The 15223-nt window shown below is 34.9% G+C and overlaps 1 protein-coding gene across 3 annotated transcripts in view; it reads left to right on the forward strand.

Annotated features, from left to right (window-relative positions):
- The window catches only part of LOC109538079 (epithelial discoidin domain-containing receptor 1), a 185767-nt gene that overhangs the window by 121537 nt on the left and 49007 nt on the right, over window positions 1-15223 (forward strand). For all 3 annotated transcript variants that reach the window (XM_048669156.1, XM_019905124.2, XM_019905123.2), the window contains exons 5-6: window positions 4811-5042; window positions 10447-10594. In XM_048669156.1, the coding sequence (XP_048525113.1) occupies window positions 4811-5042; window positions 10447-10594 (380 nt within the window). The remainder of the gene's footprint in view (window positions 1-4810; window positions 5043-10446; window positions 10595-15223) is intronic.

Raw genomic sequence — 15223 nt, forward strand, 5'->3', positions numbered from 1 at the left:
ATGTCTGTCTGGCCTAATAACACGTTGTGCCCTCACAAACATATTTCTTATGGGCATCTTGGCAATTCTTGAACAAAAACGCGTTCAACGAATAAAATTAATATTAATTTTGACGATTTCCCGGCTGATTTATGGCATTTATTTTGCGCATTGTAAGCGGCTCAAATGATTCCGCATTAGAAGTCAAATCTCGATCCTCCGGCTCTGTTTTGTGAGGGTTCAAATAATTTACATATTTATATCTCGTGATACTGGATAATTAAAGCCAAATTCAGTTTCACTATGAGCTAAGTGAAGATTAACGGTAACTGTGAAAATTGGAGGCTTTTTAGTATTTGTTTAGTTTTTCAGTTTCTTTTCACATTTGTAATTTTTTCCGGATTTAAATTTAGTTGATTTAGCACTTTTGCATTGAGTTTGCAAAGATCATTTATAGCACAAATAGAAAATCATCAGTAAACGACAAGATACGAACGGGTTTAGAAAATGCCACGAATGAAGCGTTAAGCACACTAGGATAAGCGGCATTAAGGCTAAAACGCCCTGGTTCAGTTTATTGAGAATATCAGGAAACAAAAAACCCCGAATCCCTAAAAACGTACGAAAGAAGAAGAGAAATAAATTATCCAAATCACAGAATTTAGAATACCATTACTTAAACCACCATTTGGGATATATTCAATCATAAAACTGCAATATCGAAAAAGCCTTTTTCTCCTGTTTAAAGGCTATTGTCGAAATTAGAATAATGCACTCTAAATATCCAGAGTTAATGCTCCAACCGTCATAAATTCCGCTTAATATCGTAACTTTTCTCTAACGAATTTACCTACGGAAATGCATTTTCCTTGTCGGGTAAACGTACCTGGACATTTCAAGCGTTAACTCCCGGTTAAAAGCTTTTTAAGTAACACACATTCTCTAATACCTGATAAAATGCGCTTAATAAGGATACTTAATGCTCTGTGCTTGGGTTGTGATAATTTAATCGATTTTCTTCAGTCTGTGCAATGATAGGGAAAATTAGAAAATATCTGCAGCAGATAGAAAGTACATTTTCAATAGGTGGCTTTTAAAATTACAACCAGTAATAATGGAAGGATCGGAGCTGATCCGGCTCAGTGTTCCGGGTTTTACAAAAGATCCTAAGGATATGAATCTTTACTTTAAAATAATATTTAAAAAAATATATGTTTAATTTAGTGTTGCGTAGTTTGGAATAAAGGTAATAATAATAGATATTGCTTTATACAGAATGTTCCTAAATAAATGTCGCAACAGAAAACATATAAATTTTCCATGAAATAAAGAAATACTTTTTACTTTTCAAAATTTATCTCCGTAATTTCGTTTCAGAGGGGTCAAAATTAAAGATTAAACAGTTTCTGTAAATTTAAGTCGCTAACTGATAAAAAACGTTTCATTTGTTGTTAAAATTCGTTAAAATTGTCAATTATTATTATCAGTTTTTTTAGGTTACCAAAGATTTTCAATACTTTAGCAAAATATTTGTTTTGATTAATAGAAAGCCATTTTTCTGGAAAATAGTTAATTTTCGAGAATTAGCTTTATACTAAATTTATCGCCGCTTCAGAATTTGCTGTGCATGTAATGTGTGTACAAAAACCTGTAGATCAAACGGTTTCTAGATCTAGAAAGACTGGAAGGACATTTTTTAAAATAGAAGTTTTTTGGTTTTAGAGAAATCTACTGTTTCAGTTTGCGACACTTATTTAGGACTACCCGGTATATTCCAGAATGATTCCTTACCTTTTTTACAATATTTATTTTGTTAATTATATTTTCCTTCTTAATTATGTTTCTTTTCTCATAGTTTATGAACTACTTAGTTTTCTTCATTTCTGTAAACATCTTTGGTGTAAATTACAATTTGTACATACTTTCCTGACTGTGTTTCAATTCCAAATCAAAATTAATTCCTGGGTTTCAGTCATTTAGAGTCATAGAGACAATAAATAACTGAAACCCAGGAATTAATTTTGATTTGTAAATTACAATACAGTATCCAATACAAACTTCTGTTATAAGCGATTAATTATGTCGAAATCTGAACTGTTTTTAGATCCTGTTTTTAAATAAAACTTTAGATAGTAAATTGAAACAGCTAAATCTAATAATCTAATATTTTTGAGAGATTTTTCATAAAACTAAAGTCTTATTAAGTGATGGCAATATCGTTTGAAGTTTGGCCACATCGACATAAATAATACCTCATACTAACGTTTGCTGGGTTGTGCACTATTTCCTCCATGCATGTTTTTCAGATTTTTATTATTTTTAGTATTTAACTTAGCTTGAAATCATTGTCACTTAATTTAGCAAACGTCATTTGAGAAGCTTTAAATCTTTTGAAGAAAAGCTTTCATTGAACAGCTTGATATGGAAAGTTCTACGTATAATGGGCTACTGAGCTGCAGGCTGTGCGAATTAAGTTAACTATCTTAGAATCCGTATTAACGCTACGAACGTACTATGTGTGCAATTAATTTATGAATAAACTTATTCTCTTAGAGTATTATTTTGCTGCCGAAACTTAAATAACCTGTTCTGAAGCAAAGTTGTTAAGTGCAGTTGAAAATACCTCTCGCTCATATAAAAAAAAAACATTCTAATAAATTCAAGTTTCAAACATGTTCTATTTAAATAAATGAACACTGAAAATGAATATGCTACGAATTCTAAAACGTATAAGAATTAAAAATCCTTGAATTTTGCTGCCCGTTTTCAATTAATTGAATTCAAATATTTTCAGCCAAAATGAGTAAAATCAAAAAATTTGCTTGCGTTAGCCATGGCTAATCGTCAATAGCCACATTTCTCCTGGCTTTAATCGAAAGCACAAATGATGTGTTACGTATCATTAAATTTTGATTTTCACGAAATTGTTCGTACGGATGCGTCCGACGTATTGCAGTGTCGAGAAATAAAAGCATTCGATTGCAATCCTTTTTGTTTCCATTGCAATTGATTAAACTAGGGACTTCCATTAGGGTGATATGCGGTAATCAATGCTCAGCCCCACCTATTCAGAGTTTTGCAATTAACCCACTAAATAAACGTCTAATAATAACAAAAATTGACAATAAATGCATTATGGAACTACCTTAAGTCGCAATTAATTTGAAAGTAAATCCTTTAGCATTTACGATCCCCATCCAAAAACTCTCCAAATTGTTTGATTTACGCCTCCCCCGTTCTCTCCAAACTCCGTCTGGACGCCATATGCGAGTTTCCCCACGAAAGTAGCCAAAACTACCCCTATAGCGATTCCGTTTAATTTATTTGTTAATTTTGTTGTATTTTTGTTTGATTGTAGCGTGATTAGTTGGTTATTGGGAAATATTTTAATTTATCGAGCAAATTTACCGTTCGATTAGTAATGGGAGAACATGAGCAGATGGTCGATTTACAATCAGTTTAGCAGAATAAAGAACAAAGGTGTAGTAAATACGCACCTGAAAGAGACTGTAGGAAAGTATTCCTAATTTGTCGCAAACGATACTATTTATTGAAATTGTTCCTTTTAGAAGGAGCATTTTTCGTCGTTTTATTGAGTCGAATTGAATCTTAAAACACATTGGCGAGTAAAACTTTAACATAGACTTAGTTGAAACTCACCCTATTTTGCCTTGCGGAAACGTAGCCTCAAATAACTCAAAACTTTTCGTATAAAACCTAAGGCAAACTTTCTACCAATTTGGGTACATATTGTGACTGCCTTTGGCCCATTAAAATGCTTTAACGAGCGACCCAAACTATTTTGTAAGTCGAGAAACTTGCCGGTGAAATTTTTAATTTCAAGTTTATGGGCCGAGGCATAAAGGCAACCAGCTCGCTCCGGCTCTGCCAGAGATTAAATTTAAAATTGTCGTAAATTACCATGGAAAAGAAACGTTTGATAATAGTTTTTGCTACATTTAAGAACTAATTTGCATGCTTTGACTTTTGGCTGGTATTTGAGTAAATGAATCTACTGACTGATCACAAGAATGGCTAGTGAAGTAAATGTAAATGTTAAGGACAGGCAATTGACCTTAAGAGAACCGTATACGCAAATAGCGAAAACGTGCCTTTGCACCTTTCTGGTCATTTCGAGTATAAAGCGTTACTCTAGCTAGAGCACCTTTCCAGAGAAAATCGTATAGATTTCCAACAAGCAGCAGACTGGGACATTAATCTCTAGCAGGCTAATAGATTTAAATCAGTGGAAGTGTCTAGAGGGTGGGCTGCAGCTCCCACGAAAGAAATAAATCCCAATAAAACCGCCCTAATGGCGAATCGGCTGCTGCTAATGTGGTTTTTGCGGTTTTACCTTTGGCTAATACTACTTTATTTCGTAGTTTCGGACGAGTGAAATAAATCGGAAACGTTTTATCGCCTACCAGTTTCATTGAAATGGCGCCTTACTGGTTAGCTTCAATTGTCATCGAACATCCGTGGAATGTTTTGTGCTCTCCCGGTATATTTTTTTCTTTAGTGAAAATCGATACATTTTTGAATATGTCAACTAACAAAGTTTTCGAAGTAGGATAATATAACGGGTACATTGGCAAGGTCAACAAGTTTGTTATTATTATTATACATTTTTCTCCTTCAAGGTACCAAGCAGCTAATTTACCGAGAAAAATTATGAAATTTATTAAAATTACACATACATTTCCATAATCAAACAAAGGCTGAAATTACAGAAATTTCTTACATTTAACACTAGAAACGTCTGCATGTAGATCCATATTAAAAACATCGAATCGCCCAGTCAACATTCTGAATTTGATCAATTTTGTTCCAGAATTCGACAAGAAAAGAATGGAGGCGCTTGGTGTCCAAAGGCGCAGATCAGCAGCGACATTAAGGAATATCTGGAAGTGGACTTGCAGAAGAACCACTTGATGACGTGGACGGAAACGCAAGGCCGGTTTGGGAATGGACAAGGTCAAGAGTTCACAGAAGCCTTTCTTGTTGAATACTGGAGGAGCTCTTTGGGGCAGTGGATTACTTACAAAGACTCTCGAGGAGAAAAGGTATCTATTATATAATTATACAATTAATTTACCCTTATGTTGGTGCACCCTGTTTACAACGGAAGAATATGAGAATCAGCAAATTTCATCTGGTTGAAATGAGACAAAACAAGGTCTAAGATATTCACCAAACACCTTTCAGGAACACTCATTGCACTCTGATGCAAATTAAAAGAACCCGCAGTTTTCACAACTAAAGTTTAGACAGAAAACATTTAGGTAAAATAAATGGTTGTGAAAAATTCCCTAGTTTTCTGCAAGCGAACATTGCGAAGCAAACTGTTTAAGAGAAGAGCAATGAGCGTTTAGCAACTTACCTTAAAAACTTTAAGCCGACAAAAGTGAGTGTGACATTTAATTAAAAATTTGAGATCTAAGTCAGCGTAACTTGATTTATGGGTTCCTTATTAGAACGTATCAATGGCGAGGGTGACAAATTAGTTTTAAAAGTTTTAATCAACTTTTCCGGCGAGCTCAACTTGCAAAACGCAACTAATAAAATTATAAGCGCGATGCCATCTAACGAGGTTAGCGTAGTACTCGGCAGTTCACTTGATTCTTAGCTGGCTTTTTTGAAATAAGAATCCGCATAATGACGAAAATAGTTTTACTTGGTTTTCTTAGTTTAAATGGCTGTTAGTCGGGCTGAGGATACGGTGGCGTCAAAGTTTGTTTGGAAGCCTCAGATAATATTGTGAGGAAATCCAGAAACTTCTACTGCATTAAAATAGAAATGGTTTTCAATTACACCTTTGCCTCACACCTTTCTCCAGAACCTACTTGGAAATTTCTTGGATTTCACAGGGTTTAACCGATTTGAGGTTTCCTGATTGTTCTCCAATTAATGACAATGCCGTTTCTTCTTCTTTCCTTTTAAATGCCTCTTTTGACCTATTAATCCTCTTCGGACGTGGCACCCTATCCAGCGTTTTAGATGTTTGCCTTGGGTTCGTTTTCCTGCAGGATTGTTTAGTTTTGCGGTTCCCACAAGTCTATTGTCTGTTTGTGCGTTTATTCCAACTTTTTCTTCTGTGCTTCATCCTTCTTCCTATGTCCTAATCTCGCTTTGTTGTCTAAGGCCTTTGCGTCTGATTTTGTCGTGTAGTGTTTTTCCGTGGATACTTCTTATTATTTTCATTTGAAACGTTCGCATCATTTGCAATATCTTTAAATTTCGGCAGAAAAAGAAAAATGCTTTAAATTTCTTTAGCTCTATGCGTCCAATTACACTCAATTCCAACTTTCTGGTATCTTCCCATTTCATGCTGCGAAACAAACAGACATGATAAATTTAAAATCGTCTTATTTGGACCCAGATGTGTTCCGTAATATAAAAAACCGCATTGCGGCTTTGATATAGAGCATGGAGGTTGTATTTAGGGTGCATTTTTGCATATAAAAGACTTTCCAGCACCTGTGACTGTGTCTTTGGCCCAATATCGGCGATTAGCTGATGTTTTACGTTTCAAATCGTACATAAGTTATTGGGCGGTTCACTGAAAAAAATGTTTTATTTCGTACTTTCACTGTGTTCTGAAGTTTTATACAAACGAATAACTAAAATTGTTGCGGATCAAATAGCATAGGAAATAGCCCCTAACTAACTAATTCTATGGCCTGTGATTCTTCCTTGCATACTTTGTAGTTCTCATGTTTTGTTCATTTTTCTCAAAACTTACGCGTTGGCAATCCTTAGTCTATATGCAGCACGAGCAGCAGTATTTATCTTATTTGGAATTGATTTTTCATAGTTTCGGTGTCAGATTGATCTAAACTTTTCAGTTAGATTATTTTGTGCAGTTGTAAATTGGAAAGCAGTTAATCATTAAAACGCAGTTTATTTTAAATAATAAATTTGAAAACATTTAATTAAGTTAATTAGTAAATTTTAAAAAGGTCAGCTTCTGAAAGCTGCTGCCATTAGAGAAATAGGCAATGATTTCCATTTGAAAATGTGATGTGGTTTGAACAGCAGCATTAATAACCAAATGGTTGGATCGATGTCCATTGTCACAATGATTAATTTGAGCGCAGGGATGCCAGCGTTATTTATACAACATAAATAGCTCTCCAAATTTCATCCCAACCAACAATCGGTTATATTTACTTTTCTGCAGCTTTGTCTCTGATTTGTTCCATCGAATAACACAAAATCAAATTAATTTTATTCACATTTGGTCTGCCCCACCACCGCCTTATTCAATACTGAAATCTGATTAAATTTGTATAAATTCATGTGTGTGTGGTTTATAATGTTTTGTAAAAATCGCCCGCCTCGATTGCTTTATAACGAAAGCTCTCAAATTAGTTGATTTAATCAGCCAATGTGTTGATTTAAAGGCGAATGAAAAAGCCAAAAGCATGTTTCACAAATTGGAAAACTGAAAGCGCAAACGAAAATTAAAAATAAACAATTTTCGCTTTCAAACAGTACGCAAATTTTCGGAGATTGAAATAATGCATATTGGATTAAATTTAGATCTACAAATTTTAAAGCATTTTAGCAGTTTTTCCTAATTTGGAATTGGAACAAAGACGTTTTTTTCTAGCGAGCCAGTACAGGTACAAGTACAAGTAAGTACAGAACGATTTGCCATAGCGGAAGAATCGCGATAAGAAAGAAATTGATGTTTAGTAACAAACAAGAAGTAAATGATATATATTTGGTAATAAATGGCGTACAACAAGAGGATATAAGAAAGTGATTATTTTATGAAAAATGGGAACCATTTTCGAAGTGATATAATTAATTGAAACGGCAAAGGCATGGCTAAACCTGCAGACACTGGGATAAAGAGTTTCTGAAGGAAAATATCAACGTTTAGGGGTGTTTGTAGATGTGCAGTCTTAATAAAGTGGCTAAAAGTCTGAAAGCCGAGATTTTCTATAAAAAAATATGTTTAGTCGGACGACATAATTGATATGCGATGTGATGTGTTTTGTAACTGCTGTTAATAATTCGATTAATTTAATATAAATACTTTTGAATTATTTGTTTATTTAGTCAAAATTAAATTAATTATAGGATAACCATATAGCCGATTGCTGACTTTCTGATTTCTAAACGAAGGAAATGTTATTATCCAAATTTTTTTAACTTTGAAGGAAGTTGGATCTTCTTAGTTAACTAATGAGAGGCTGGACTATTTTTTATATAATAGAACAAGAGGGTGGATCTTTTGTTCACAAGGCGAACTTTTGTAATGTTGGCATCGTCCAAACTACAACAAATTCAGTCTGAGAAGCATTGTAAATTTCGAATGAGCGTCCGAAGCAACAAATTTCTTTAAAATTCGTAACAGTTCGATATGAGTTAGTGCACTTATAAAATGCTCTGCCTAGAAATGGCGCATGTTAATATGAAGAGACCACAGTTTCCAGTTCAAGAAAAGACGGTCGGGAACAAGAGAAAAGACAAGAGACACGATAAGACTGACAAATGATCGGTGCGTATGATTAAACGCTTCGGGTCTATCCAGACATTTGCAGGAGTGGAAGTTTGCCTAGGACATGCAGGAATGTGTCAGATGAATATATGAGGGGTTTTGGGTGATGACGGCTTAAGACACGGTGTTAGGCAAGAAGGGCTGTTTGCGAAGGCAACTGATCCCTTTGTAAAAGTTAATTTGTAAACACCAGTTGTTCCTGCCGAGCTGAGTGGGGATTACCTTTAGTTACAAAAAAACTATGTAGGAATTTTTTATTTTATAATATGCCTACCTATTCTTGGGCTAAATCATTTCAATGGCCTATCATTTTCTATGGAAGACGTTTAATGGAATATTTTATTTTAATTCCTTCATATTTCCATGCATTAATGGTTTGGGCAAGTTTAAATACAGACCTTCCATCTGCTTCTTGTTACCCTCCATGTCCATTGGTCAGATGTTTCTCTTGCCGTACTCACTGCCACTTTAGTGTTGCCATTCCACTCGTTCCATGATTTATGTGGTTTTTATTTGTATCGTATTTTCTCGTTTCGGTTCCACTGGCTTTGACTTACTCCCAATATCCTTCTTTCCATTAGTTTTTGTGTGAGACATCCATGCATATACTCTTACTGAGTATATAATCAATTTTGTTCTCCAAACCTATTTACGTTGCAGTGCTTTTTCGAAAAAGGTGTTCAAACAGTGTAGACTTTTATGCTGGATAATTTTATCAACAGAGAAACTATATTGTGCGTGATTTTAGTTACTACCCATAAGATTAGTTAATTTGTCCACATTCGGCCAGTTGGTGTTGCAATGACTATATAAAAAACCATGAAAATTACAGTTTTGGATTTTTCAAATGCCAGCTAAGATTCCTATGGTAGAAATTTGATATAAATAGAATACAGATATGTGATTTTAGACGAGCAGGTGTTTTGCAGGAATTGTTTTCGGAGGCAAATTCCCACTATTATATGGAATATCGCTGTTCAAATTTAACCGTAAAATAAAAGTTGCGCCTCGATTATTTTCCAGCAAGAAAAGGTATTGCACGTAAAACTCATTAGTATAATGTTACATTGTAAAATGGCCCTGCTGGCAATACGAATACATGTTTCGTGTGTATGTACTGTATAAAGTTACTTCTATTCGAATTCAGATATTGCGCCCCGGGGGAAACCTGGAAACTGGATATTGCAGTCTAATGGCTTTGTTCATTTTATTAAAAAATTTTGCCTAATTCTGCTCAAGAGAATGCAATGTCGTAAACAAGGTCCAGTAATCAATTCTGAAAAATCCATTGCTATATTCTGTTCGTGGTTTTCAACTGAATAGTCTGCCTCTTTAACTCTCAATCCACCCCATACATCTTCTAAATGTTTAATAATTCCCGCGGCCAGCGCAAATGGATTTTTGAAGGATTTTTTTTATTATAAAAGTTTTTAATTTTAACTTCATAAATTGCACCGACGACTAACAGATTAAATTTTGGGTAACAACTTTTTCCGGCGCCCCCTCGCTGCCGTAATAATTCATTTACCGCTATTAAACATTTAGAGCAGACTTTAGCTTTTTTTTTAATTAACGAGTTTTCTAAAACTTTTGCGTTATCGAATGGAATATATTGTTTGTCGGCGGTGTGTGCTTGTTTGTCAAACATTTGGTCAGAATTCGAGAAAGTTTTGTTCGGGATATGCCGTTTCAGTTCGGTACAACATCAGCAAACATTTTCTCTGTTAACTGTTGCCGTGTTAATTTCAATCAGAGAACTGCAATTTTGTTAATTAGTTTTCGTTTCTGCAACATATGCTTAAGTCACATAACTAGTTTAATATTAGAAAATATGGCAAAAACAACATCAGCTAACTTAGCTCGATTTCGTGAATTAATTAAGCTAAAATCGGTCGGCTTAGAATGATGACAAGTTTGAATAATAATGACGCAGATTTGAAGAGGTTTTTTAATTACAGGTCCTGACAGGCAACACCAACACCTACTTAGTAGTGCGACAACGACTCGAATTGCCATTTGTGGCATCAAAAGTGAGATTCATTCCTTACAGTGAACATCCCCGAACTGTGTGCATGAGAGTGGAATTATACGGCTGCCCTTGGGAACGTAAGTACTCCTAAACTTTCACATTCATAATTGTTGTTAGCGCCCTTTGAAAATTGCTAATTTAATCAAACTGAAGGTGCACCCCTTTGGTTAATAAAATAACAAAAGGCGACATAACACGGAACACATTCAAAGGGCAGAAATAATGTCTTCAAGCGCACCGCTGTAGGTTCATAAATATTTATGGAAGCAACACGTGTCCAAAAATTCAACCCTTTATCTCCGCCCTTTTTTCGCGAAAGTTTGGAAATGTACGTAAGACTGCACACGACGGGTCCTGATTTAGGGGCGTCAAATCCATCCCCCAAACGTGTACCGCTAACATTATTTATGGCTTTTGTTTTCCCCATCCGGAAATTAACGAATGCCTAAGAAAATATGGAATAATGAATGATTGGGATAACTTGCACGTGCGGTTGAATTTACATGCTGGAATTTGAGCACAGTTTTTCTATGCCAAAAGCCTGCAATCCAATGACGCCAGATTTCAATCATCGTATTGGAAAAAGAAAATGCGATTCAGTAGGGGTTTTGCAACATAACTTTCCCAGAGGGTGCAAGCAAGTCTTCAAGCTAGCAGTCAAGAGTCCACGTTTTTTTTTAGTTCTCTTATTGCCCCGTTTGGAAGACATTTCATTTCATAAGTTAAATATTTTGGTTAACCCGCGCAAATTACCGCGCTCAATTCTCATTTACACAACCTGGAATTGCTAAACACCTAATTAAAATCTGTTTTTGTTATTCTGTCATCTTCATTCCATTTGATTTCATTTGTGACAAATGGTTTTGGCTTTTGGCTCGATTTTATCCTCAATAACTTGTAACTTGTAAAGAAATGTATTCAATAAACAACAGTCATAAAGAAATGGCGATAAACTTAAAAGGTCAAGCTTTCAACTCTACAATGAAATAGTGAAATCGTGGACATAATCCATAGGGAAAGTGCTTCCTGAGGCTGCTGAAAGTTCCGCGATATTATCCAATTCTAAGCCCTTTTGGCACCAGAGTGAAGTCAAGTGCGTTCACTGTTTAACAATTTAAGCGCTTTGTTGTGCCTTTGAATATACATACACGCCGAAGAAACCCTTTCTAAATAGCTAACGAGCAGCGGGATGGTTTCACTCCTAAATGTGCTGACATTTACGTGAATATGAGCGAAAGCTCCTCGTTGGGCTAAAATAAAACGGAAAGCCTACGAAATTGTTAAAATGCCCTACTAGGTTTGGCTGTTTTTTTATCGCTAGAGTCGAGGTATTTAGAAAAATGAGATAAATGGTTCAAATGGAAGGTGAATAAAGTGTTCCTTGAACTTTGAACTGCTACATTTAAGTACATGCTGAAAATCAAGGAAGTTGTAGAAGGAGTTGAGGGATGGGAGCAATTACTTCTTATGATGTTAAACTAAACTTCTCTTTAAAATTGTGAATTAAGTGTCTATTTTTGTGTATAAAGATTGGTAAATTATTTGACAATATTCAGTTAAATGCTCGAAAAATTAAACTTTCTAAACTCACCGAAACTGGAACAATTTGCAACTGTTCTCAGTCGAGTGAAGGCACATTCAATTTTTTTTCTCTTCGATATTCCGCCTGTAGACCGTCCGAACAAAGACATTGCCATTCATCTACAACTGCATTAATATTCATAAGCCACACCATAAAGTATTAATATCCCGGAACAACAATATGCACCCCTTGTATCGTTTCGGTGCGGAAGGGGTTGAAACGAGCACTAGTCAAGTCTTCCCTAGGGACTTCCTATTCGGGATGATGAGAACATATGCGAAGCGGTCTAAGAGAGAGATACTCCCGGGTACTAATCAGGCAGTCACGTGACTTATTCAGCTAATTGAATAACTGAATAATATGCTCGAATTGAATAACATGAAGATGTTTGATAATGATTGAGAAAACAATCGCTCGGTATTGTTCGAGGGGTCGATTGGACCGGATTTGCTTAGCAGGGATTAGTTGATGGAAATGGAGACTTTTTATGTCGGCCAGATGTTTTAGGGCCACCAAGTGTTTGCTTCGAATAATTTACTGGAGAATTGGTTTGTTTTATCAACCTTAATGGATATTTTTCCAATTTCGATCTATTCGCACAAGCGAAAGTGTATAAGTATTGTTGTTTAGAGGAAGTTTTGAAAGGTATTGCTTATGGGGTATTTTTTGAGAGCTATTGAAGGTAAATGCGGTAATAAAAATAACGGTATGCGTTTAGTTACTAAGTGCCTAAAATACCTCCAAAGAATCGAGCAGCAGCTTCTGTAGTTTCCAAAAATTTACTTTCTTCAGTATTAGCAAACATAAATTAGATATTTGATATGTTTTTGCTCGTTTATAGTACATACACAGAAAATAACGGCTTATGTTCAATTCGCTATTCACTAAATCTATCAAAATTATATATAACTTTACTTCCAGTGCAACTGAAGGACACATATAGATTAGGCTATAAAATGTCCCTCAAAAATCAAAGTTTCAAATTTTTCAAAGTTCATTCAAAGGAAAATCTTGAAAATGATGAGGTTCAAATTGTTTCCCAAAATCAACATTTAGAAATTCCCGTATGGAAGTATTGCGAACTATTAATCGAAATGAAAAATTTAAAGCTAATCACTTATTAACAAAAATTTGGATTGTGCTAATTAGCAAAAATGTTACCATATACATAAATAACAAACCAATAAAACTGCCAGGAAAAACAAATAATATCCCTTAAACTATCCCTGGAGCTTTGCCATAATAAAGTAGGACCGTTCTGCTTTTAACTGCCTGCATGTATGGTTTGAATTTTTATAATAGGCCCCTTTCTCCTTGTAATTCCTCGGAAATATGTCCCTTTTTATTATTTCCATTGCACACTCTAAGCCCACTTAAAAAGCACTGTTCAATCAAGGTTTTTATTCAAATTCAAGTGAATGTTCCCCAAAAGAACTCGCTCAGGATTTGTCTTAAAATAAAAGGATTGGGCAAAAATACATAATTTGTTTCTGTAGGCCTCAGCAGTAAACCTTCTGCCTGTCTGGAAATACAATACGTATGTCAAGTTTTCATTCTATTTTTGGGTTTGCTCGTTATTGGCAAACGGAATTCAGGAGAAAAATTTTTAGTTTCAGTTTTTGCTTTATCTGTTTTTTGGCGAGGGATGTTTAAAACACATAAAAAATCTAAACAAAACAATATGAGTAATGTAACTAATAATACGATACAACAGCTAAAAGATAGTTTAAATGAATGAACTAAATCAAACTCTCTCAGTCAAAAGTGCTCTTTTCACATGATTTAAATAGCTTTTAAATTCCATCATGACGTTCTCAAAGTTGCAAAAAGTTTCCATGAAAAACGCTCAAATTTATTAATTTCTAAATGTGTTTGTAATTAATTTTTCACCGTAACTTTTATTGAAGCCCTTGAAATGCAATGCGAAGTTCTCCGCCGCTCCTTGTAGACTTAATAAGTCCTCAGGAGGGCAAAAAGGCATAAAAAAACTTTTTTCCTTCTCTTAGTTAAAGTAACTTCGAACCCTTGACTGTGGCAAGCTCGAAAATAAACTTTTCACGGTTCTTAAATTATAAATATGCTGTTTTTTAAATTCCAGATTACAACTGTTTTTTCCCTTTCTTTCCGACGTTTTTCGTCTTGTTTCGGGCGTTTTAACGAATCAAAGCCCGTTGTAATTAGTGCGATGAGTTCCTTTTTTTTTGTTCGTTTGCATCGGAACTGTCACGATTTTGTTCGAGGGATTTGGGCTTAAAGTATGCTGAATTTTCAGCAACTTGATAAGAACTTCCTTAACTGTACAGGGCGTCGAAATAAGAAAATTTTGCAGAAGCATTTTACAATTGCTTTTAAGATGGAAGGTTAAAAGCATTGCAATTCGGTTTGAATTAAAAAATTCAAGTCATTACGATCGCCCTTTTTGGCGGTCTTGTCAACAGTCCAATTAAAACAGCTTTTGTCGTTGTTGAAATAACGGAAACTCGAGTTTGGCAACTTTGCAAAAATGTATCCATATTTTTGTATAACTCGTAGTCGGATAGAATATAACGGAAAAGTTGGAGCACTTTCCCTATGGTCCGGGTTAATATACGTACGCGAATCCTCCAAAAGCCCAGACTTGTTTCGACTAATAAAGCAATTAATATTAACCATTCCGTATGCAAATTCGCCTTGTTTTAATTAATTTCCTCACACTATCTCTACCATTCGCTACAAGTCGTCCAAACAGCCCCGTCTGTCCGTTAAAAGGGTTTTTAGTGAGCCCGGTTTTACGCAGTTCTCCAAACCGGGAATTTCTATTCTACAGACTAAAAAGGTATTTAGGTTCAACGGCAACAAGTTTTATTAGAATATGTAAAGTTTCTAATTTTTAAAAAATGAATAGCGCCGGTGTTAAGAGAGAAATTGTGCTTTCGAGATGGTGAATATTTTCATCGAGGTCTGAATGGCAAGCAAGTATTTACGAATTATCTTATTAAGAATATCAGGTATGTGTTATATCAAAATCAAAGCGAAATCTCAACATCTTCTACAATAACCATCCAAGGGCCGATCCAGCTTTAAACTCAGGGGGGGTTATCTAGAAAAAATACAGTCTTCTGTTATCTATAAAATTAGAAAAATG

Source organism: Dendroctonus ponderosae, unplaced genomic scaffold (assembly GCF_020466585.1).
Source record: "Dendroctonus ponderosae isolate FM_Combo_2020 unplaced genomic scaffold, Dpon_F_20191213v2 Dpon_F_20191213_8, whole genome shotgun sequence".
Classification (NCBI taxonomy): domain Eukaryota; kingdom Metazoa; phylum Arthropoda; class Insecta; order Coleoptera; family Curculionidae; genus Dendroctonus; species Dendroctonus ponderosae.